Below are 26175 nucleotides of genomic sequence, written 5' to 3' on the forward strand. Positions count from 1 at the left end.
GATTATGACAGTCATGGAGAACGGTTATTCTAACTTATATCGATTTCGTTTTTGGTTCTCGAGAACCGATATTACATACTAGTAACGGTTTTATTTAGTAGCACATTTCCGTGCAGCGCGAAACAAAGTTATAAGAAATCAACAACGAATTTTTAAGAAAAATCAACCGGGGGTAGGTACAGATATTTTTTGGTGAAATTGAAAACTTTCAAATCATTTTGAAAAAATTATATTCGGTTGTGGAAGTCAATTACAAGCATTTTTGGTGAATAGACATACCCCCGAATTCCTACGCAGTTTCGAGAAAAAAATTCCAATAGGTAGACAAATTTTCCGATGAAATCAAAATATTTCAAATCATTCTGGAAAAATTATATTCGATTGCAGGGGTCAATTGCAATCATTTTTGGTGAATAGAGATACCCCCGAAATCCTACGCAGTTTCGAGAAAAAAATTCCAATAGGTAGACAAATTTTCCGATGAAATCAAAATATTTCAAATCATTCTGGAAAAATTATATTCGATTGCAGGGGTCAATTGCAATCATTTTTGGTGAATAGAGATACCCCCGAATTCCTACGCAGTTTCGAGAAAAAAATTCCAATAGGTAGACAAATTTTCCGATGAAATCAAAATATTTCAAATCATTCTGGAAAAATTATATTCGATTGCAGGGGTCAATTGCAATCATTTTTGGTAAATAGAGATACCCCCGAATTCCTACGCAGTTTCGAGAAAAAAATTCCAATAGGTAGACAAATTTTCCGATGAAATCAAAATATTTCAAATCATTCTGGAAAAATTATATTCGATTGCAGGGGTCAATTGTAATCATTTTTGGTGAATAGAGATACCCCCGAATTCCTACGCAGTTTCGAGAAAAAAATTCCAATAGGTAGACAAATTTTTCGACAAAATTAAAAAATTTCAAATCGTTCTGAAAAAATTATAATCCATTGTGGGGGTCAATTACAATGATTTTTGGTCAATAGACATACCCCCGAAATCCTACGCATTTTCGAGAAAAAAATTAATTTAGATTGGAAGCTCGCATCGTAATCTTGAAAAATATTAAAATGTTAAAACATTAAATTTAAGAATTCAACGATTAACGAAATTAAATCGAGATCTGCACAAATATTTAAACTAACAAAAATCGAAATGAGTGTATCGATATTTGCGAGAAAGAACAATGTATGAATAATTTTTGTTGAAAATATTTAATATATCTGTCGAGAAGATTGAAAGAACGTGAAAATGGAGGCTTCGAGCAAACGTAAATAATTACGTGGCAAACAACTTTCACGAATAAGAGAATTTGTCTACTTTCAAGTAAACGTGAAAATTGCAAAGGCCAACATCTATCTCCTAGTGAAAACGTTCCACGTACGGGCATCATCATTTTATTCTTCCTGTGACGTGTCGACATTGTATGATAAATAACAAACTGATATCCAAAATTAAGCAAACGCAGTGTTTACTGCGTTCAAAAGTGGAACAATGTTTCTGAATTTTGCGAAAACTTAGTTTTAAATCGGTTCCAAAACAATTACGAGCTGTTGAAACTAGTGGCCATCTTAGAAAGTATTCAAATACAAATTATATCATCTTACTAACTGTATCACGACCGATACGGCGCTTAATTTGTTAATGTATTTGCAGAGATCATTCTAGCGAATTAGAAATAAATATAATGGTAATTTTAGTTTGACAAAATATTTTTGTATCGTGTTAATCCTACTTCCACATTCAGTACATGTATCATTGAAGAATCTATCGTAAAAAAAAGTTGCAAAAAATCGTCATTTGTTTATTTATTTTCGTTATTTTCGTTCCCCATGCATAATGACAATGTTTCTCAAATAGGAATCTGCTATACCAATTGTAAGCATCACGATTTACGATTGTAAGTGTCATTCGTTATATAAAATTAAGATCGACGACGATCGTGTAAATAGGTTATGTTATTTCGACGTGTTCGAAGACTCTTTTTCTTGGAAACTGCTATAAAAATATACACAAACAAGCCGTTATCGATGCGACGCTTTGTTTTGGCAATTGTTCCTCGAGTTTCTCGGCCGAAGCACAACTGAATCAGTGTGAAATATCGGTGTGAGTCTGACTCTGGTATCGGATTTCGTTCGAGCGGTGCCTAAGGTTAAATATAATGATCCTTGGTCGTCGTAGAGACGCGAGTGAAATTATGAAAGCAGGCAAATCCCGTTTACCGAACATTTATCATTTACTTCGATGTTTTCTATTGTTCCCGAAGATTACAGAACACTTTCAACCAGGCCGTTGCTACGTTCTCGTTACAGAAGAATCGTCCTCTCGTTTTCACCGGCAGTCAGGCAAATACGAAGGTGAATGTTGATATAATGCACGATACCGCAGCCTGTGGTATGCCACACGAGAAAAGGATCTTAACGATCCTCGGTTTTTAGTATACATATGTATGTACATACACTACTAAACAAAATAAATTAATATTTCGTATAATATTATATTATGGTGTTATGTAAACCGTGTTATTTTTTAAGAATATTTTAGGCAATGAGAAAAAAGCGAAATGTGTATGTATATACATGTACAGAGTGTTCGGTCAACCCTGGGAAAAATTTTAATGGGGGATTCTAGAGGCCAAAATAAGACGAAAATCAAGAATATCAATTTCTTGACAGAGGCCTCGTTAAAAAATTATTAACAATTAAATTTAAAAATTTCAAATCGTTCTGGAAAAATTATTTTCGGTTGCGGGGGTCAATTACAATCATTTTTGGTGAATAGACATACCTCCGAAATCCTACCCACTTTCGAGAAAAAAATTCTGTACTGAAAATCTAATTAGGTGCCTAAATTTTTTGACGAAAAAGAAAAATTTTAAATCGTTCTGAAAAAATTATTTTCAGTTGCGGGGGTCAATTACAATCATTTTTGGTGAATAGACATACCACCGAAATCCTACTCACTTTCGAGAAAAAAAATCGAGAAGGTGTGAAATTTTTCGACGGAAAAAAAAAAATTTCAAATCGTTTTGGAAAAATTATTTTCGGTTGCAGGGGTCAATTACAATCATTTTTGGTGAATAGGCATACCCCCGAAATCCTGCGCATTTTCGAGAAAAAAATTCAGTATGGGTGAAACTTTAAACGTTAATAACTTTTTAACGAAAGCTCAATCAACAAATTGGTATTCTTGATTTTCGTCTTATTTTGGCCTCTAGAGTTCCCCATTAAAATTTTTCCCACGTTTGACCGAACACCCTATGTATTTGTTCGTCGAAGTATGCGATTTTTTTGCGTTTTTTGCGATTTATGATTATGAAAACTATTCATTCCCTGTTTGCAGGATTGTATAAAAATACATGAAAAATAATACTAGAATATCAATTTTTGCATTATTTACATGTACACTAATTTTTATGACTATTTAGAGAAATGTTTTCTAGTCGAACAATAGCATAAGTTCACCTATAGAAAACAATTTATTTAATATAAAATTATACCAAAAAATGGTTTTTAATAATTCGTTGATCCTCTTTTATGATTAATTATCAATCGATACGTTCTTATCTGGCATTTCAGTTCTTTGTTAATATTTCATTGTTTAATGGTTCTCCACGTAATAATTTTCGAAAAAATCAATGGCTAATAATAACGTGAACACCCTGTATAACGAGAAAATTATTACGATCCGTGCATAAATAGATTCTTGAATGTAATTAGGCGCGAAGATTATCGAACGAAATATTAATTAATTGGATTTTGTAATGAAAATATGTACGAATACGAATGGTGGGTTTAAATACTTTTCGTATTTTCCTATCTTTCTGAATAAATGAGAAACGAAATTGCTTCGTAGATAAAAGTAGCCGTGATATGATAGTAGCGATGTAATAAACAAATTTGATAAAACTAGATGGAAAATGTTAATAAAAAACATGTTTCTCGGCCATTTATATTAAACGAAAATGTACGAATACTTTAATAACCAATGTAAAATTGATTTGTCTATAGCAGCCTTATTCAAAGTGTAGTCTGCGGGTCCGCTGGCAATGGCGGATATGGGGGAGAGGGGGAAGACCTATAAGGGCTTGAATCCCTCCTCTCATTAACCAATAGAATCTATTATCTGAATTTTAATCGCTTCAAACGATTTCTTTATTCGTTGACAAATGTCAATCTTCGAAACTTCAATACTTTTATTTTTATTTATAATTTTCCGCCAATGGTTATAATAAGTTTCACAAATAAAATTTAAACTTCCTAATATTAACGAAGATATACAGGATAATATAAATAATTTTTTTTTTTAATTTGACATTACTATCAGAAGATAATTAAATGTCCCGTGCCTAAAATATCGTTCTATCTATCAATGAAAGTAATTATCCAATTCCCACGTAACTCAATCATTTCATGCAGAAGTCATTTTGTTATTTAATCCTGTTATATTTAAAAAATCAATTACTCTATATGCAACAAGTAGCGATGTACAATGAATCATTTTATTTAAGTTAAACTTAATGTGTACGTTTTGAATACTGCAAATAATTCATACTAAATTCACTGTTACTAATATTGAGGAAATTGTATACTTAAAAAGTAGCAATATCAGACGAAATGCAACATTGTCGTACGACTTTCGATCGCGACTAGTTTCTTGCGTCCGCGGGCCCGCGACTTGAAAACCGATTTTCTGCCATTTCTTCGATTTAAGCCCAGTTCTCGGTTTGGCCGAGAGTGGTATACAGTGTATAACCTCGCCATGACGATACCTTAGACCGGTTCTACCAGATAAGTCTATAACTTGTACCGTGAAAGCAACTTAAAACACCTACGAATTATAAGACCCTACGATACTTTAACCTGCATGGTCTCGCACGATGGAAATCAAAATGCAAGAATAACATGCTCGAAAGAATCAACAAGATCTCTGGACAAACTTCCGACCCGTCGTCGTTGACCCAATTGTTTTCAACTTTCGAGACGCGATCGGCCGGTATGAGAGAAAGAAAAATCTCTTTCTCGGAAACAATATGGCGCTGGAGCCTTTACTGTATTTACTTTGTATCCCTTTGAGAAGGGAACCTAATTCGCGGTCTTTACTCTGCTACAAGCGATTTTTTACAACTTTTTATACAGGGTGTTAGGCCATCCATGGGAAACACTTTAATGGAGGATTCTAGAGGCCAAAATAAGACGAAAATCAAAAATACCAAATTGTTGATGGAAGCTTCGTTAAAAAGTTATTACCGTTTAAAATTCCGCCAGTATTGAATTTTTTTCTCGAAAGTGTTTGGGATTTTGGGGGTATGCGTAATGACCAAAAATGATTGTAATTGACCCCTGCAGGCGAAAATAATTTTTCCAGAACGATTTGAAATTTTTTTTTTTTCGTCGAAAAATTTAGGCACCTAATTAGATTTTCGATAAGGAATTTTTTTCTCGAAAATGCGCAAGATTTCGGGGGTATGTCTATTCGCCAAAAATGATTGTAATTGACCCCCACAACCGAAAATAATTTTTCCAGAACAATTTGAAATTTTTTTTTTCCGTCGAAAAAGTTCACATCTTCTCGAATTTTTTTCTCGAAAATGCGTAGGATTTCGGGGGTATGTGTAATGACCAAAAGTGATTGTAATTGACCCCCACAAACAAATATAATTTTTCTAGAACGATTTGAAATTTTTTAATTTTGTCGAAAAATTTGTTCACCGTCCTGAATTTTTTTCTCGAAAGTACGTAGGATTTCGGGGGTACGTGTAATGACCAAAAATGATTGTAATTGACCCCTGTAACTAAATATAATTTTTTTAGTATAATTTGAATTTTTTAAATTTTGTCGAAAAATTTGCCCACCTACTCGATTTTTTTTCTCGAAACACCGTAGGAATTCGGGGGTATGTCTATTCACCAAAAATGATTGTAATTAGCCCCTTTAGTTAAAAATAATTTTTCCAGAACGATTTCAAATTTTTTTTTTCCGTCGAAAATCTCTCCATCTTCTGGAATTCTTTTCTAGGAAGTGGATAGGATTTCGAACACTATATGCACTCAATCAACACGTTCACTACCAGATCAAAACCGTATAATATTCAGCAAAAGTAGAATTTTATTTCAGACCATTGCAAGCTACATAACCTAAAATTTGTTACTTATTTTCGTAACCTCGCTAAAATTCTATCCAAATTTATTTGGACGCCTCAACTTGAGAATTAATATTTCTAGTATCATAGTGGTAAATCCTGTCACCCACATATAGGTGACGTGGCAGTCAAAGTGCTAAAACAAAATATGAAAGGAGAATTTACGCCATACAAACATATTTTAAAAGAAATAAATAAAAATTACCATGTATTTTCACAAAATGTAACGAACATAATATGCCTTCCTGAATAACACTTTTTCTGTGAAACCCTTGTATTATGGTTTCCAGTTAACAGAGATTCTAAGTGTGGGAGGTGGAGGAGGGAATCGTCTCAAAATTACGCGGTTTGTGATTGTATACGTTTTGCAGGGTCATTAACTCCCAAGGTCATTTTGAGATCGTATTGCACTAGGTCAATGACTCGGTATAAACATTAATCGCATCATCCTCTAACAATATTCTACTATTCAACGAGAACTGTTACCTAAATATCAATTTTCATTCGTCCGAGGCTTCGAAATAATTCTCAAACTTTTCTTACGACGAACCTCTGGGAAAAGGAAGCCAAATAACGAGAATCTTCTCGACATCGAAATATAAAAGCGAAACAATCCGCACGAAGTACTATTATATAACACATAACGATTCGAAGGACTGCATCTCCGCTTTGAACTACAGCGAATACGCGCAAAGAGATTAAAAGTACATTATGAAAGAGGATCAATAAAATTCAGTAACAAGGTATATACGGTACGGTCTCTGGTGAATTAAAAAAAAACGGTCGACTTATTTCTTTCCAGTTTTTGCAACACGGTATTTTCAACTCGAAAATACACATGCTGAGAAACCGTTAATTATTCGATCAATGCTCAACACAGTTCGTATCGGCCACGACGATTGACGGAATGACATTGATTCGAGGGAAAAAGATAAAACACCGCGCCGCGAGAGAAGTCGTTTATTTAAAGATATTCGTTAGCCTGGAAACGCAGGCGTTCCGAGGGACTAACGGCAAAAAATTCGTGTCACGTGACAATCCACCCGGCTTGCAATCGCATCGGTCGAGAGTGTGCGACCGACGTGGAAGATGTACCTGCGGTATATGCATTACTGCGCTGAACCAAGCCCAGGAGTTGCATAATTGTCATTTTAAATGAAACTCTGCTACACAACTGGCTACGTGTTTACCGATTATATAAGTCACCTCTGCGCGAACAATAAGAGAATGCGACGAGCGTACCGGCTTGTTTTCAAAATGGTGCGAAAGATCTTCAAGAAAAAAATTAGCATGAATCGCGAAACGTCAGATTTGAGAAAACGCAACGCCTACGGGGGCGACTAATTGTTCCAAGAGGTTATGAAACCGCGTAAACGGTAGGACGATAGCAAGCGACGGAGAGGATCCGACGAGAGGGAACGGTGACGGTTCGTAAAAATAGTGTTTTGTGGGAACCGTTCGATTCGCTGTTACGGTCCTTCTGGAAACCTGTTACGAAGATAGAAATACGTGGTACACTTACCTTCTCCTTCGCTCTGCCCGCATGTTTTTGCACTGTTTTCGCGATCAACGCACCCTTACTTTCAGCCATTTTCCTAGCGTTGTTTAAAATCTGGCGACTTCGAGATTGCTGCGCAAAACACTAAAATCAACTTCGTGTTCCGACCGACTTTGCCTTCCCTGCAGACCGAGCCACGGACAAAACGCACGAACGGAAGCGCGGAGAAACACTGAAGACTGAAGACCAAACGCGAAATTTCACACCGAGGCTGGGTTATCGGGTTTACGGAAGCCGACGCGTCGCGGCAGCACCGTCCATGGCGCGAAACTGTTGGTATAACAGAATAAAAAGGTCACCTCTCGACGGGCACAAAAACAAAATTATCATCAAAACAAACACACACGTACGTAAATAATTGATTAACGACTGTCATGCCAGGTTTTTGTATCTTAAAATGTCGACGGGCGAATTATAGCGTTCAAGAATAGCATCGAACCGTTATTTATAATTTTACATTAAAGTTCCTCCGTTGTAAAGAATATTGCAACACACTTGATGGTTCGATATTTAAGGAATGATGTTTTCAGGTACACTCAGACAGTTTATTATATAAAATATTAACGAGAAATTTCCGTTTGTGCCAAATTTATTGTAAATGAAGCAAAATATACAGGGTGTTCGGTCAGCCCTGGGAAAAATTTTAATGGGGGATTCTAGAGGCCAAAATAAGACGAAAATCAAGAATGCCAGTTTGTTGATGGAGGCTTCGTTAAAAAGTTATTAACGTCTAAAGTTCCACACCTTCTCGAATTTTTTTCTCGAAAATGCGCAGGATTTCGGGGGTATGTCTATTCACCAAAAATTATTGTAATTCACCCCCAAAGGCGAAAATAATTTTTCCAGAACGATTTGAAATTTTTTTTCTTCGTCGTAAAATTTCACACCTCGAATTTTTTTCTCGAAAATGCGTAGGATTTTGGGGTTATGTCTATTCACCAAAAATGATTGTAATTGACCCCCACAACCGAATATAATTTTTTCAGAATGATTTGAAGTTCTTTAATTTTGTCGAAAAATTTGCCCACCTACTAGAATTTTTTTCTCGAAACTGCGTGGGATTTCGGGGGTATGTCTAATGACCAAAAATGATTGTAATTGATCCCTCCAACTAAAAATAATTTTTCCAGAACGATCTGAAATTTTTGAATTTAATTGTTAATAACTTTTTAATAAAGCCTCAGTCAAGAAATTTATATTCTTGATTTATTTTGGCCTCTAGAATCGCCTATTAAAATTTGTCCCTGAGGTGGCCGTTCACTCTGTATATGTAAAGTGAAAATAGTATACTAATAGCTTAAAATATAAAAAAGGGGGGAGGTTAATAATTGCTATTGTACAATATTTGATTTGTAAATGGTTTTATTAATAAATTATTTTTTCTTATTTTGTGATGAGGATTGCTCGAAATAAACAAACGTTATGATAAAAATCCATTTCAACAACGGAACAGACGGACAATACGCAGACGTAATATACCTGATAATAGAAGGTGTTAGATTACGTAAATGGCTATCCAAAGTTGCAATTGACAAAAGTGTGTTGTCGCGGGACGCGCGGAATGTTCAATTATTTATAATTTAATTCTTTTAATTATAATTTAATTTCTTTATTTATAATTTAACTTTTAATACGACATCCGCGCGAGCCGCAATTATAAATTGCAGATTGGAAATTTACAGATTTGGACCTGTACATGTCATATACTCATTGTACCTAATATAAATTTGCTTTAGTCTTGGAAAAATTGGATAAGGCCATAACCAAACTGGCGACAAAGAGGCGCCAGATCCTCGACTCTACCATAATTTTTTTTTTTTTTTTTCTTATAAAACCGATCCTCTCTTACACTCTCACACGCTATTTTCACTCCCATCCCATTCTCACGATCACGTAGTTAATTGGTAGTCCGTCCGGTAATCCATTTTGCCACAGTCTCACCATTAACTACATCGTCTGATCCACCTTTTTTATTTTTTTCGCGCCTATTTCTCGAGATTTTGTCTTTCTGCTACAACCTAAACTTTGCGTTTCTGACTTTTTCTTTTTTTTTTTTAAATACGATTTCAAAAGTGCGAAAGCGCAAATGTAAATATTTTTTTTTTCCTTTTTTTTTTTTTAAATCATAATAGTAATTTAATATTAATAATATTAATGATCAATTACCAATTAACTTCGCACTTTAATTATCACGAGATGTGTCAGCGCTATGGTAACTTCAGAGACAGAAATTAAAGGTAATCATGGATTTACAAGCAAATTTAAATTTTGATTTTGTTTTTTTTTTTTTAATATTATGTTACAAACACCTAGTCTTGCAGTGTATGAACAAAACTACCCAATAAGTAATTCTATTGTTATTGTAAAAAACTGTACGATTTAGTGATATAAAAACATTTAATTATTATAGCTAAATGTCTGTAATTTGAAACGGGAAGATATTACAATAATATTAATAATAAAATGAATTTGTTATAGTAGAGCATAACGTGTAGCACACGGAATGCCCGAAAGTAAATAACAATAATGTTAACAGCCATGTACCGTACAGCTTATTGCCAATGTACACAGACATCCGAAACTTAAAATTTACTAGATATTACAAGTTAGGATACCACAATGTCAATTGTGTTTCTTATATTATTTTACAGTTTCTTCCAAGATTGTTATTTCTTAAAAGACCAAAAGTATTTAACTTATATCGAAACAATATAACTGAAAATATTAAGATACTTTTCACGAGCTTAACAGATTTTCTTTTAATCGATATCAATGATACATTTCGATAACTATTATTCTAAGAAACGAAATATACATACTTGATTTTTTTTTTTTTTATTTCTTCGTTCTTATGATGTAGTAATTTATATCTCAATACGACGTTCACAGATATAAGCTCAATGTATGAGCAACATACATTTATCTCTTTATTTTCTGTCCCAAAAATCACAGAGGCGTGATGCACCTCAATGTATGGTGTAAACCTGTACAAAAGTTGTTCCTCGTGTACTCTAGACTTATTCGTAGTACAATAATAATGTATTTAAAATGTAACTTATGTAACCTTAGTACTGATTAACGATGGCTGCATTCCAGCGTGACCAGCCTTTGGCCGACTGGAGCTAACAGACAAATATGCTCCTTCAAGTGTAAAACTCCACTGCCGCCTTCTTCAAGTCCTTCAAAATCTGATCTTTCACCCACTATGCAACACCACTAATATTCTAACTATATACTCTATATAAAATATCGTTAGTATAACTAAAACGTGCTGTGCCCAGCTGGAATGCAGCCCTATTTCATGCCATCATTATCCATTTTTCGTATTCATTCATATTCCTCTTCCCCGTAATGGTAAATCGTTTGTTGTTCCACAGACAATTTGTCAGTCAATGATTTACTGATAAATTCACACAATTAACTGTAGTCTGTCATTGGTCGGTCAATTAGTTTGATTCCCAGGTGTTCAATCGGCGTCTCAATTATTGTTATTATTTATATGAATTTTACACTCATTCAACAGTATCAGAAACCCGTTCTTTATGGTTCTAGTTCCCTGACTCTCCATCTTCATGTTTTCTCTTTTTGCCTCGAGCAGGAGACGATTCTATGCAACGCGTAAAACAATACGTAATAAAATTTATTATATATTTTTTAAACAATATTCAGTTTTCCGTGTAACGAACAGAAGTATTTACTTTAATTAAAAATTACAAATAAATTAATAAGCAACATATTTACCTTCTTCCTCGTCTTGTTCATCATCCTCGCCATCATCGTCATCTTCTTCTTCCTCTTCTTCGCATAAGAAATCGTCTTCATCGCTATCATCCTGCAACACGTCAATCAAACATACATTTTACATACATTTACATACATCGAACAAACACTGATTAAAATTTATACAAATTAACTACGTTTATGGTTGATTTCTGCTACTGCACGAGGGGCACGAAGCTCAAGCAGGAATGTTTAATTTTAAATGTTAACTACGGTCGAAAATATTATGTTCTATGCATCGTAACAAATAAGCGACTAACCTCTAAGTCACCCTTGTAGACAGCTTCTAATCCTACACCACCTTCGTCAAAATCTTCATCATCCTCCTCGTCTGAAACTAAAAGATTACACCTACGATTAAAATTTGTTGAGCTATATAGATTCAGATCAGATCAAATATCTGACAAGATCTTTTAACTTTGTTGTGTTTGTAACTTTGCTAACCTTCTTCGCTATCCTCCTCATTAGCATCTCCATCTGCATCTTCATTTCCATTTACTTCGTCATCTTCTCCTTCTGTATCTTCCATTTCGCGATCCTCTATGTCAAATCTATCGTACAACAGAAAACAATTCATATTACAAAACCTCATCATAATTTTAAATTACATTAAATATACATACCCATCGAGATATCGAAGACTGGGAATAAGACTAAATACTTTCTCTCTGTAATTATCCAAGTTTGTAACTTCATTGTTGAAGAAATCAAGATTCTTCAAGTTCTTAAACTCTTTCTATAAATCAAAATGATATTGTCAATATTTGCATAAATTCTACAAAGTATTTTGGATTTGAAATATCAGAACTTACTAAAGGTTGAAGCGTGTCAAAATCTTTGATCTTATTGCCACTAAGATTAAGATTAGTTAACTTGGGACTTGAATGAAGAAGATTTAAACCGCCAGAAATTCTGTTGTCGCTCAGTTCCAACTACACGAGACAAAGATCATTAATGTTTAATACATTTCTTTAGAATACTTTGTTATTTTACTGTTTTGAATATGATCAATAGAAAGTTGTTAGCATCTCACCCTTTTGAGACTTGGCAATTTTGGAAAGCCTTTTAGACTGGTAAGCCCCACATTAATAAGACTCAATGATTCTAAAGCAGCAAATTCGTCTGTTAGACCTACGATATACGTGCTTCGACAATTGTCAAGGACAAGTTCTCTAATCTGAAATGGAACAACAATTTACGTATAAGCGATATGATTCTTTATCGAGCTTTAGATAATATTTCTATGAATGTTACGTTCTGCCTGAAATAATTAAAATACATTTTTGGGTACTGATAATAGAACTGAAGACCACATTTCTCAAATTAAAATGATCTTAATCTCTAAAATTACCAATTGGACCGGGCGCAGGTAGTTTCTAAGCAGAAACGTTTTTGCGTTTCGATTTTGAGTACTGATAGTAAAACTGATGACCACGTTTCTCAAATTAAAATGATCTTAATCTCTAAAATTACCAATTGGATCGGGTGCAGGTAGTTCTTAAAGCGGAAACGTTTTTGCGTTTCGATTACATTTACGAACGTGGCACAGCGCAACGTGGACGTAAATTTTTTTTTGTTTAAAACTGCGTTTGAAAAAAGTCGGGCAATAGACGCTGAAATTCAAACGAACGATAAGCTTTCGCGGGAGATGGGCTATTTTATTGATCGGAGAAAGAGAAAGGTGAAGAGAGAGGGGAGATAGAAAGGAAACAGGAGAAACGGGGGAGAGAAGTGCGACGGGGTTCCCGGGATACAGGGGGGATGATAGTAGTAGAGTGTACGACGCGTCTTGTTTAGCGGCATCAGAAAAGCCGGTAAACGATAAGTACATACTGCCTGCGGCACGCGACAGTAACGAATCTGGAATAATTTTAGGCTCTCGTACGAATTTTGTTATTATTAATAAAAAAAAACGACTCGACATATTTTCTATATCCGCAACAATCGTGTGTACGATCATGCGTATTATTCGCTTCTTTCAACTGCCAATGTGGTTCGAAATCGTTTGTAACGAATTTCCCCGAAATATTAAGTAACATTACTGCCGTTAAGAATACTATAATTTGAACGAACGACAAATATATTTCTAGTTCGAACAACTGGCGCGACAGTCGGCGACGTTAATCGTCTAAAAAAAAAAATGTAATTTATTCGATTAACGTGCGAATGTACGGATCGATGCTTTATTTAAAAAAAAACATTACGGAGGCGGAACAGTATAAAATCGAATACACTGTTGCGTGGCGGACTTTAGCGGCGACGAGGTGCTTTCATGCTGGGCTTCTGAGTCGTCGCATGTCCTTATCTTAGATTCATTGCCCGACATTCCGACCGACCGGCTGATTGGCTGCGCCGTGCGTTGCACTGATCGTAGTGGAAGCATTTTACGAGTGTCGTGGTTTATAGGAGCGGATCAATGAGAACTACGAAACGAATAAATGACGATATTTCATCGTCAAATGAGTTTTAAATAGCATTGGTTTGGGTTCACGGCAAATAATTATTGCCAGATCAAAATAATTCAATTTGCACGAAATGGAACGAAAAATACAAATTTTTTAAAATATCGCATTTAAAAAAAATCTGAACGAGACTGTAATTTTTCCGTATTACTACATCTTAATGATAAAGTACACTTAATTAACTGCAAGACGAGTACCGTATAAAAAAAAAAAAAAAAGAAAAAGAAAATTTCACTTTGCTTCGTGGCCTATGAAGTATTAACTACAGCACTGTCGAATGAACCGCATCGCAACGCCGGTGGTTAGGTGCTAACACCCACGCATATGCGTTCTATATTAATAATATTAAAATTAGTCGATATCGTGGCGTCGAATATTCACCAATTATTATAATAAAATTTATCACCCAGCGTAAGCGCGCGAAGAATTGTTATTTGGGATTTCTTATTATTCTGAAACGTACTCGTGTCAGTTGGTGACAGAGTGGACTCGTCCAAGATGGCCGCACAGTGATCAGTAACACGCCATGAATCGAGATCGTAGATTAAACACGCAACAAACTTTACGCGCGGACCGTTCACCATTATTCGCGTACGTTGAAACGATCGGGAATTGTTTAGAATATGGGGTGTTTTGCCAGGCGTATGGGAAATTCAATCGTGGACGGGAATATTCTCGCGCGCGCCCGGAAAATAATGGCGACGTCCACTCGCACGCGCATCTCGGTGTAGCGCCTCATGGCATGCACAGCTCTTCCCGCTGATAATTGATTTACATAATATACTTTTACTACGTGTAAACAAGACCTGCGAAATGCACGAAATTTAACACGGTTTCGAAACGAAAATTTACTGCCACGGTAATCTAGCGATCGTATTTTCACACGTATCGAAATAAAAATATTTATCATTCGATGATTCGTAAGTAGCACAAAACACGTTTGACTGTTCGTTGTTTCTTTAAACTCAGATTTCGAATCATTCCCAATTTTCTAGGATATTTATATACGAATTGATTTCGACTACGAAACGTTTCATCTTGTAAACAAAATAAAATAAATTTCACGGGAAAATATAATATATTATAAAGTGCAATGTTTAGGTTCGAGTTTCCGTTTGACCTTGATGGGTTCTACATTTTTGGATCGCCGAAAATTGCGGTGAAAATATTGTTATACTCTGACATAATAGTTCGTATGCAAGTGACCGTAACTTGTCCGTAGATGCATATGGGGTTACATATGTTTCAAAACTCGTTCGAAAGGGGCACCATCTTGTCAAAGCCTCTTTACACTTTGCTATCGCGTTTGTGGGAAAAGCAACAAACAAGCATCGAGAACGATACCGTAACATATTGCGAATAATTAATTTTCTGAAACACCTAGCAGACGATTTAGAAAGATGCGACTACTTTTGTAGTAGAAACACGTACGATGCACGGCAGTTTTAAAAAAAGAGGCTCCTAGAGACAGCCACGCCACGCTATAATTTGATCACACGACTTGCGTATAACACGGCATTTCAAATAAGAAACTATCGTATTTAAAATTACCCTATTTTTCTGTGACACGATTATATACACTCACAAGTTATATATCTGAAAATTTTCGTATGTGTTTTAAAAAATAAACTTTCTCATGCAGCGAATATTTAATAAAGCAAAGATAACAGTTGGTGTATTTTAATTATCGTTTCGATCGTAGCAGGCAAAATATACGAAAAATTTGTAACATATGCATACCGTTGCATCACGTAATAATTATATTTTTCTACGAAAATATCAATTAAAGGAAACCAGAAGAAAACGTTTTCAAGTCACATGGCTTGGAAATTTTCCAAGAAACAATTTAGTACGAAGTTATCGCGTATATGTTTTTAAAGATCGATTAATTAACAGAACAGCGATCAAGACAAATCACATTACGGAAATTATATCAAGCTTATTGTTCGGTCGAACGCCTGTATAAATATAATTTATCGTGCTCCTTTTTGCGCGAACGGGGGAATATATATATGAGAAAATCAGCCATTGTAAGAACAGAGTAATGTCTCCATTGATTAAACACGTTTTACTTTCTATGCCAACGACGCTGATTCTGCGATGTATTACATCACGAACCAGCAGGGCATAATATATACATACAATACCATACGTTTCGTTTAAAATAAAATGATAAATAAAAATTTCAGCGCACGTAACTTTAGGTCGCACGGTGCTTTCTTCGCGAGCATAATAACGCGTTCACGAGGAGAGTCGAGTGGAAAGCTTCGCAGCGAAAACTTTGGAAAACTTCTGTTTTCCAGCCAACTGACCCAGTCGGTTATTTCGAATTTTTCGCCGCAGAGAATGTTCGCGGTCGCGAAGCGTGTGCCCCGAATAAAATGCGCGAACCGAAAAAACGCGGAACAATGCGAGAAAATGCGTCGTAGCGGTACGAGGTGGTGAAAAACCAAGGGGACAAGCCGTTCAACCGAACCACGCCATGCCTGTTACTCTCGTGGCAGGCGTAGCATCTCGTGTCGGCACCGAGAATACGTCGTCTTGCCCGATAAATCGTCGGGGCCACGCGGTCGCCGTCAAGAAATCCGAGTTCCCGTGCGTCCTCGAGGAGCCAGTGGCGTGCCGCAGAGCGAATGCGTGGTGTCGGTGTCGCGCGAGGTAACACGATTCACTCTGCACCCGCTCTTGGAGTCGTGTACACGATAGAACAGTAAGCACGCAACAACCCGCGGTTCGTCTCGTCGCGAGCAAAGCAATGTAATAAAATAAGTGGGGTTCGGCTTACTTCGCCGGGGGTTCTTCCCCGTCTTTCGAGATGTATCCGCTTCTCCATGGCCGGCAGACCCGTTTCTAACTCCGTACACAGATCACTGCACCTTCCTGCGTCGCAACAACTAGTCGCAACCTTGCTTTCGAACCGGGAATATGACGGACGGACCACGGTCGGTCACCAGTCGCACAGAGCCACCACCGTACCGAGGAGCCAACCCAACGGCGGTTCGATTCTGACCTAGGCCCTATGCTCTCTACGCTCGACTCACCGGACTGACGGGGCCCCCACACAATAACAACCCACTAGGCGGGAAACGAAACACATGTCTGCCACTACGTTCGAAGCGACCAATCCTGTCCTCTTGTTCGCTCGCGGCATCGATCGACGCGACATCTCGACGAGCCTCGTTTAACCTCGTTTCAGCGCGCCTAAATTCATTTACGCCGAGTAAACGATCGGAACAGTAAATTTTTATTAACACAACGATCACCAGCACGCGTGTTTAAACGGCGCTCATTTTGCTACGCGATACGAGTGTTATTTTGTCCGTGTAACGTCCCGGAAATTATTCAGATTCTCTTTAATGATGGAAGGATTTGATAGTTTGCACCCATTACCGCAATCATTTTAAAGCTTCCGGCGCTCGTGTTAGACTAGGAGACTCCTTCTACCTACTTTATTTTACGTAACACCGCCTAAGAAACTCCGGCGTAATTCGCACGAGCAACTGACAATTTGACGTAAAAATTAGAAGCCGATACTTATTCCGACTGTTCGTTGATGTTAAACATTCGCTTACGCGAGATATCGACATTTATATCGAGATCCGGGGTATCGATGGCATGAAATGTCGAACCGACCGAAAACTGAGGAGTCATTTTACTTTTCGTGGCTTCGATGATTTAATACTTTATTGCTATTCCGTCGGAAAACGAAGTTAACTGTATTAAAATGCAAGTTAATACTGTTGTGTGCCGATATTAACATATCAGATTCTAATTTTAATAAAGTTCAGGGTTTACACAAAATATAAAAATAAAAATAAGTTTACAATATTTCCATTTTACGATCTACACAATTTATATACGCAAATTTTTCTCATCTGATTTTATACGTGTTGTGTGGTATTATTATTTATTACTATTCCATTGAAAAAGGAACTTAACAATATTAAAATTTAATTTATTAATACCGTTGTGTGCCAATATTAACATATCAGATTTATTCAACATACAAAAATAAAATAAAATTTATATTTTTAATTTTCGTGGTATTATTATTGTTCTCATATATATATACGATACATGTTATTTAATACTTTTTCAGTATACAAATATTTATTCGTAATAAAATCTAGTCTATTTCTCATAAAAAATTTAGGTATCTTTAAAAAAAAAAGGTGACGAGATGAATTAGATACTCGTCAAGTTCCTTTAGAAACATAATTAAACGAATTAAAATTATTTTCATTAATAAATGATCAGCGAATAATTCCATTACAGAAAAGCAACGTTTGCTACAGACACGTTCAAATAAAAAAAAAAAAATATTAAACGAATTAAAATTATTTTCATGGATAAATAATTAGCAAATAATTTCATTACAGAAGAGCAACGTTTGCTACAGACACGTTCAAATATAAAATAAAATTCGCATAAAAAAAGAATTGAACGAATTAAAATTATTTTCATGGATAAACAATCAGCAAATAATTTTGTTAGAGGAAAACGATATTTGCTTGCAGATAGGTCGAAAAATGTAATATTTTCGGGCAAGTCGTGATATGTCTGTGCTGGGTGCACGAGTGATCCGCCCCTGCAGGTGTAAAATCCGTGAAGGGTTGAGATCAATATGCGCTCATTGATTGCACTGTAGGTGCGCTGCGTCGGCCTCGTCGGGTTTGTCTTCCTCGCAGCGCTAAACACCGAGCATGCACATACATACCTACTTACCTGACTGGCTGGCCGCGTCCGAGTACCTTTCACCGCCTTCTGCACAACTAAGTCACGAGACTAGGATGCATGTAGTATACGACGTAATGTCCTTCTCGTAGATAAAGCCTCCCGTTAAAAAAGTTTCGCGATAAGCAGACAGAACTCGGTAATTTTGAAACAACCTGTTCCATCGATCTCTCTATACGTATAGTAGGTATTAAAAATACTAACGGTTATCAAAGACGTGCATCGAACTTCACACGTTTAACGAGCTACGTTAACAAATATTGACAATACTTGCTCCTCCAGTAGTCGCTATTAATTTAATTTGACGCTAATTACATTCCTTTTTTTTTTAAGTTTACTACATATACAGGTGATAAAATTATACAGTTTTACGTTACACGTACTAGAATTTCCAGAAATTACACGTTAGCATGCACGTACATTGTTTTACAACTAGTGTTATGCATAGTTGTAGATTTCAAATAACCTAGCATTATTAAATAACCGTAATTAGTTTTAGAAACTGCTTTCTACAATGTCGTATTTTCATTAAAATACTACTTATATTTGATGTGACCTCTTGTTATTTATACATACGCGTAAGAGGTGTCCCACAATGGCGATGAAGACGATTCTAATTCACCGACGATTATATATGTGCGATATCGATCATGCATTATGTATATCTTGCACGTAACATTACAATTGAATTTTCTAGAAAGTTATAACGACATTATCGTTGGGAGAATCGTCTAAATAAAGGAATAACGTCGATCTCCACTAAACATTTCGGTATTTCGAACTCTTAATGAAATACGTTACACGAACGTCCGCGTGATTATTAGTGCATTCTGTGCTCGTAAATGCAATAGTTAAATTTATCACCGTTATGTGCTTCGGTAACTTCCTTTGGTATAACAGAAATTAGAGAACTGCTTTAATAAGAATCGTAATTTACTCATATCGATTGTACACATATCGTAGCGTACATTACACGACCAATCAAATTACTAGTTATAAATAAACATGGCTGTCTTTCTTTAGTCTGTCTTTGTCCTCTGAGCAGTGTCAAGAGCATATTGAACATATCACGTACCTCTTCATAGATTACAATTTCCCAGTCTATTTACTCGGACAATATACAATGTACATGATTGACGTAAATAACGACAAAGGTAAAATATATAATTGTGTAATACCATACGCACAAATACGTAAATTTAAACAATCGATTTAAGAAAAAAAAAGATTTAAGATTTAGACGTTGGTAGGTGTCCCAAGAACAGTTAAACTACACTGAACACACATTTATTACGGAAGAAAAAAATATAATATGTGTATATTTATCAGTATATATCTATACATAGATTCATATAGAAAATATTTCAATATTATTGTTACAAACAATCCACTTATATTACATCGTTCAGCAACTGCACATTGTTTAAAAATACTGCAAATGAATATATAGAACAATTTTGAAATGTATGAAATATAAAAAGTACAAGAGTATATATTTGTAACTATAGTTTCACGGTGATTGCTGTTAGTATACAAGTTGTTACACTGGGGTTATTACAATTTCATTTACTTGTTGCCATAAAGTAGGAAAGAATACAATGTTAAATACAAATGATAAATAAATCATATAAAATATATAAGGATCCTTAAAGTTATCCAATAACAACCCGTGAAATATAATATCGGGATATTTACATTATTATAAATGACACGCATATAATTTTTAATAACGGAAATTAAAAATTTTCACGGACATGTACACAATATTATTAACAAAGTATCTACTTTAAAAACAATGTGAATCATTGCGTGCGTGTACGTACATAGATCTAGATTTTGATCCATACGTGCATCAAATGTAACACTTGTGCGTTAAAAAAATATTTCCATTAGAAGATTCAGTTGCATTTGATTCGCGATTAAATTTACAAAAGAATTTCATGACTGTACAAAACACTACAATACTATATTTACTATTTAAATAATTTTCAATTCTAGATATAAAATTGTAACAAACATAAAAGTATTATTATCCTATAACCATTTTATATTAATATTTTTTCCAACAAAAGGAACTTGCGTTTATTTTTTGTAAGAGCGTTCAATACACGTACAGACGTATTTAATATCAATGAAAATCATATATCGAGAGAAATAAAAAAAAATATATCTTGATATTCTTTTAGAAATCAAGGGACTATGTAGTTACAGTTTACCGTACAATGTTTTCAATTATATCGTTTTATTTCCATCGACGCCAAACACTCGAGTCATTGATCTTAACTATATATTACCCTTTGTACAAAATATATAATATTTGTCATTGCTTATTCATAATAGCCGTTTCTAACGCAGCGACACCCGTAGCAAAATATTTTTTACGATTTCGTATGTATTGCGACGGCGCCGTTCTAATTTGAATATGGCAAACTGTTTTTGCGTTTTCCTTTGCATCGCCGGTACAACTATTCTGTTTCTTAGCGACAGTAACTTTCTCTGAATTTGTGTAACACTTTCTTTTAAAACTACAATTATCCTGCTTTATGGGAGCTACCGACGAACGGGTTTTACGAGGCTGATAATCCGGCGTTGCTTGCATTTTTTCCAGAGCAGTACGCAGAGGCAACAAGCCGACAGCAAATGGGATTTCCGTATTTGGCGTATATTCCAATAAATCCATTCTATTTTCATAGTCTTCCGGAAAATCCGACATATCCCCCCATAGTGCCCGATTTATGTGCTCTATGGTATTTGCTTTCAGCGACGTAAAAATAGAGTCTTCCACCGTTGTTTCCGATATGTCACATTTTAATCTATTTGTTATCTTAACTGTTTGATCATCTTTCTCTTTGCTATTCTTTTTTACAATTAATTTAGCGGTATTTTTACGAGAGGTATTAAACGTTCTTTTATTGGCCTGCATTATATTATTAATACTTTGTTCTGGAACTTTATGATCGGTGTCCTTTATTTTACGTTTTCGTTTGGCACATAACTCTACCTTGTTCGGAGAACTGGACTTTTTAAAATGCTTCTCCCTTCCATGATGTTCTTTAATAGCATCATTGTCGTTTACAGTTTCCTCAATTTCCTGATGGTTCAATCGCAGACTTCTTCGTAAAATTGGCTTCATACAGTTAGAACCTCCAGCATTTTCTATATTCAATTCCTTTTTATTTATCGCACCTTTCTGATCATCGTATCCAATGATACGTTCGATTCCCTTACACGTATTTAATGTATTTTGTTCGTTTAATTTAGCTCCCACTATAGACTGAATATTTTCAGTGCTTAAACTTATAATATATTCAGCACTCTCCATATCTAACGAGGTTAAAAGTGTAACTGGTATATCATCAGTGGACGGTTCATCTAATAAATCTATACAATCGGTAGATGGTGGACTTTGTATGATATTATTTACATCTGTAAGTTTAGGTTTTATTTCATCTACGGATTTACGTCTCTTATGAGTGTAAACTTTAATGCACTTTCCTACTTTACTAGGAACATCAATACCTTCGAAGTTATATTGCGCAAAATCTTTTTCAATTTGCTGAAGGCAAGTTTGCGACAGAGACATGGAACTTTCCTCGCATTCATCTATATCCGAGAGATCACAGCATTGTTCGTACAAAATAGGTTTTAATGCATCATTTGTACATATTAAATCACGACTTATTATACTATTTTCAGAACACTCGTTTGATACTTGTTTTATTTCACAATTTTTTGACGGAGTTAAATTACGGTTTTCTATCAGATTATCAGAACTCGGTACCGAAAATGGCGTATCAGTTTGTTCTGCGTTAGTATCAAGATCATGCGAATCCTCGTATAACATATGCTCTAATTCTTGTTCAGGAGTATCAATGATAACATTATTTTCCAAAAATCGGTTTTCACTTGAATAAACGTCACTACTGTTTTCATTACAAAGTAAAAAACACTCGTTTTCGACAAGTTCATCACACTTTACACGTACGTAATCTGTATTACTAGATTCATTATTTCTAATCTTTGATTTAGTAACCTTTTTGTCGGTATTTGTATTACCATCGATATTCGTTACATTGGAAGTCATCATGGCATTGACCACGGTCGTCAACTCTTTAACCTATACATGTACATGGAACAATTATATTGTTATTAACATAGACAGACATAAATATACATAGTAAACATTTTTACTTGATATCAGTGAATCTCAATATCTATTATATTAATACTTTGACGGCCGCAGTCACGAATACGAGATTTTGCCGATTCAGTTTCAATATCTACGCTTATAATATTTTATAATAATATTCCTAAGATTCTCAAGTGCCTTGTATCTTCAAATCTCATATAAATTCATAATTCTAAAATATTCTGCAATGAATAAATTGATATTTGCATGTTTATTTAACGATGAAACTATGTAAGACTAATATTTGAGCACAGGTAGCCCTCCTACAACACGGTTTCGCTATAACACGATTCATAAATTGCGAAAACCTTCGTACAACACTGTACTACAGCACTGGATAACATGATTTCTGCTTAACATATTTAAAAACCAAATTACCTTAAAATAATGGACTATAGTGGCTTTACATGAAATAATATGAACAAATTATACTTTATTAAATTAAAATATTTTTTGTTTTGCTTACGTAGAATAAAAAAAAAGTATTTGTTTTTAATAAGTTTTATACTGACTCTAGGTCTCATATAACACGGTATTTTCTAGGAACCTATCTACCGTGTTATAGGAGGGTTATTTATAAAACATTGAAATAAAAAATTACGATTTAAAAAAACAGTTAGGGAGCTTTTATCGAGTTGAAATGTCTTCGCGCGAAACTGCGGCCATCAAACTGTTAATAGAAATATTTGTTATTATAAATGCACTACATATTTTTAATATAAATGTAATATTGTATACGTAGCATTTTAATGTAATAACTGGCAAAAAGTAACGGTAAATATTTTCAGATATTTTCGTAATTTAGATATTAGGAACGCGAGGGTACTCCAAATTTTTTGTTCGCCAATCCGACTGTTTTAAGCAGATGAATTAATATTTTGAACAATCTTACTTTAATATCAGCAATAGTTACCTTAAAAGTTTTCGTAGCAGTTAATAAAGGTGATAATAATTGATGAGGAATTGTAGTTTCTCCACAGTACATGAATTCGACCATGGCCTTCAAGATTTCAAAGTTTAGATCTTTAAGAAATATAATTGGTTCCTGGCCCAAATCTTGTTGCAGAATTTCCTATTGCATCAGAAAGTAAGACAAACGAAATGTATTAATAGATAAGGGTTTCGAGCGCTTAAAGAATAAGGCGAAAATGATTGGATGATTCTTTTAGATACTAATCTTTTTTTCTAAATCGCTTCTTAAATTTGTTACACGCGCGTGGTGCTACAAAGTTTGTTGCTATGCACAAAGAACACTTGTAACGGTGTTAAAATATTTTATAGAAATATCCGCCAACAGAATCTTTGTAAATTAATTTTTAATGACCGTAATTATGTGCTTAATGTACAATAATGTTGCATTGTTAAAAAGGAAAGTTTCGTAAATGGGAAATTGCATAACTTCGTTCATGCGCTTGTCCTTTGATAGATTTACACCTATAATTCTATTATACGGATGAATGAAAGTATTACACGCACCCTGAAGAAAAGTATTTACACTTTTGTGTATTTACTTTATTATTTCAATTTCATACAAATTAGTTCTCTAATACCTTTATATGGAATAGGTGTTCTTCATAAGCTGTGAAAAGTATGCCCATCAAACATGGTATCTTCAAATGTTTGTAAATAAATAAGGAAATTCCGATATATAAGGCTTTCTTTACTTTATATGAATTTTACATAATCCCTGTAAAATTGTTCTTTCATAAGTATTCAATATCTTCTAATTACAAATTTATTTATTACGTATTACATCTTAATTATAAATTTATTATAAATTAATTCTACGTGTATTCGTAAATATATAAAGCGATAAAAAAGGGATAGAAAAGATATAAAGCTTGTTTCTAAAACTATGATAAAACAGTATTTTCGCTATTGCATGTGTTCTTTGTAAATGTAAATTAAAAAAGCAGCTATTTCATGTAATTTTGCGAAAAATGAAATGCTTGCTTATGTGTGATTCGGAAATGTATTTTGAATAAAACTGCAAACTATTTTTCATAAATCCTACTAACAATAGGTGGACTCGATAATTAAATGTTATTCTCTCTTACGCAAGATATACTGCTAAATTAATATTTGTTTTTAAAATATATTGAATTTTGAAAATCAAGGAAATAACATTTATATACTTATTATTTACAATAAATAGGTAATACATATTTATAAGAAAATGAAATTAACGTTTTTCCATATTATAGAAATATCTTCTCTGATAATTTATCCACGCAAAAGTTTCAAATTACATATTTCGTTCACATAGTCCAATCAACGCAATGAAATTATTTTAAGGAAAATAAATTATGCATGAGAACATTATGTAATATCCTTCGATAGTTCAAATATATAAAACAATGACAAATGTTAAGTTTTCTTATTCACAAAAATTGTGGATATAGTTTTTAAACGTACCTCGAAATATGTACTATTCGATGCTAAAACCATTTTGTGAACACGAAGTTTCTGTTCTTCGCAGACGAGTGTAACATCAACAAGAGCTTGACGTGCGAACAGTTCACTAAATTTCTCTGTAACATATCCTGCATGACCGGTCCATTGCAGGACACAAGCTTTAGGATCCTCAACCATTGTGTCTGGAAATTAAAAAGCATTAGTTTATTATTACAACAAAATGATCGAGGTATCGAACAAAACCATTGCAACCATATGATTCGCTTTAACAAACGGTTTAAAAATATTTCAAACAAATACGAACCAAAATACGATTAAAACGTAGATCTTCTTCTGTCAAGCGTAGTTTTAAAGAAATCACTGAAACCTTTGGTTAAATGTGTGCTATTAGTTCTGTTTGACCACGAACAACAACGTCGCGCGCTTAAACATCTTTTATTAAATTTCATCAAACACCACCGGTAGTGTCGGTTCGTAAAACTGACGACTTTACACAACATTTGCCTACTAATGCGCTAAAATGCACAAAAACAGGACGTAAACGAAACTCAAAAATTGGCCATCTTGTATTGCAATATAGATGCTCTACCTTGGCCTAGTACCATAGAGAGATGACTTTTGGCCATAGCGCAATAGCGACGCCTATGCTCACACGCATTATCGTTATTGGCTGAACGATCACAACTACAATTCCATCGCGTGACGAAGAACGCGAACGAAACATGTCGAGATAGAGTAGGATAGAACCATATCGAACGACATTGGCGTAGGTGCAAGCTCGAAATGTTAACCACGAATAGAACAAAAATGCATCTCTCGTGGATATGGAGATCCTACTACTATGTAACGTGACTGCTAAAAAGGTAAGAGTGGGGGTTTCTAGTGGAA

At 34.6% G+C, this 26175-nt stretch overlaps 3 protein-coding genes across 6 annotated transcripts in view; all 3 read right to left on the bottom strand.

Moving 5' to 3' along the window:
- The window catches only part of Amph (amphiphysin), a 49794-nt gene extending 41910 nt beyond the window's left edge, over positions 1-7884 (bottom strand). For both annotated transcript variants that reach the window (XM_076778333.1, XM_076778331.1), the window contains exon 1: positions 7672-7884. In XM_076778333.1, the coding sequence (XP_076634448.1) occupies positions 7672-7740 (69 nt within the window). In that variant the 5' untranslated portion in view covers positions 7741-7884. The remainder of the gene's footprint in view (positions 1-7671) is intronic.
- A 1167-nt stretch (positions 7885-9051) lies between these two features.
- Mapmodulin (acidic leucine-rich nuclear phosphoprotein 32 mapmodulin) lies at positions 9052-17036 on the bottom strand. Its single transcript, XM_076776985.1, has 8 exons — positions 16735-17036; positions 12521-12664; positions 12300-12419; positions 12111-12223; positions 11932-12038; positions 11748-11824; positions 11449-11539; positions 9052-11314 (listed from the first exon to the last, which is right to left on the bottom strand). Exons 1-8 carry the CDS (start codon positions 16780-16782, stop codon positions 11256-11258), a joined length of 759 nt encoding a protein of 252 aa, XP_076633100.1. The 5' UTR covers positions 16783-17036; the 3' UTR covers positions 9052-11255.
- Positions 17037-18445: 1409 nt separating this feature from the next.
- LOC143347815 (uncharacterized) lies at positions 18446-25943 on the bottom strand. 3 transcript variants are annotated; one of them, XR_013080668.1, is made up of 5 exons: positions 25592-25943; positions 25288-25469; positions 23786-23944; positions 19260-22800; positions 18446-19192 (listed from the first exon to the last, which is right to left on the bottom strand). XR_013080668.1 is itself a non-coding variant. In XM_076777370.1 (4 exons), the coding sequence occupies exons 2-4, from the start codon at positions 25462-25464 to the stop codon at positions 21004-21006; spliced, it is 2133 nt and encodes a 710-aa protein (XP_076633485.1). In that variant the 5' UTR covers positions 25465-25469; positions 25592-25943; the 3' UTR covers positions 18446-21003. The 3 variants fall into 3 exon arrangements, 2 of the variants coding, with proteins under 2 accessions (XP_076633485.1, XP_076633486.1); XM_076777370.1 differs by having other exon boundaries at positions 18446-22800; XM_076777371.1 differs by lacking the exon at positions 25592-25943 and adding an exon at positions 24423-24559 and having other exon boundaries at positions 18446-22800; positions 25288-25425.
- Positions 25944-26175: the final 232 nt, after the last annotated feature.

The sequence above is a fragment of the Colletes latitarsis genome, chromosome 11 (genome assembly GCF_051014445.1).
Source record: "Colletes latitarsis isolate SP2378_abdomen chromosome 11, iyColLati1, whole genome shotgun sequence".
Lineage (NCBI taxonomy): Eukaryota > Metazoa > Arthropoda > Insecta > Hymenoptera > Colletidae > Colletes > Colletes latitarsis.

Coding starts and splice junctions, on each gene's coding strand:
- Mapmodulin (XM_076776985.1), bottom strand. CDS start 16,782: ATGGAGAAGCGGATACATCTCGAAAGACGGGGAAGAACCCCCGGCGAA. Junction 12,420..12,520: donor AATTGCCAAGTCTCAAAAGG/GTGAGATGCTAA, acceptor TGTCTCGTGTAG/TTGGAACTGAGCGACAACAG. Junction 11,825..11,931: donor TGAGGAGGATAGCGAAGAAG/GTTAGCAAAGTT, acceptor GTAATCTTTTAG/TTTCAGACGAGGAGGATGAT.
- LOC143347815 (XM_076777370.1), bottom strand. CDS start 25,464: ATGGTTGAGGATCCTAAAGCTTGTGTCCTGCAATGGACCGGTCATGCA. Junction 23,945..25,287: donor CGAATAGTACATATTTCGAG/GTACGTTTAAAA, acceptor CTGATGCAATAG/GAAATTCTGCAACAAGATTT. Junction 22,801..23,785: donor CTGCTACGAAAACTTTTAAG/GTAACTATTGCT, acceptor GTACATGTATAG/GTTAAAGAGTTGACGACCGT.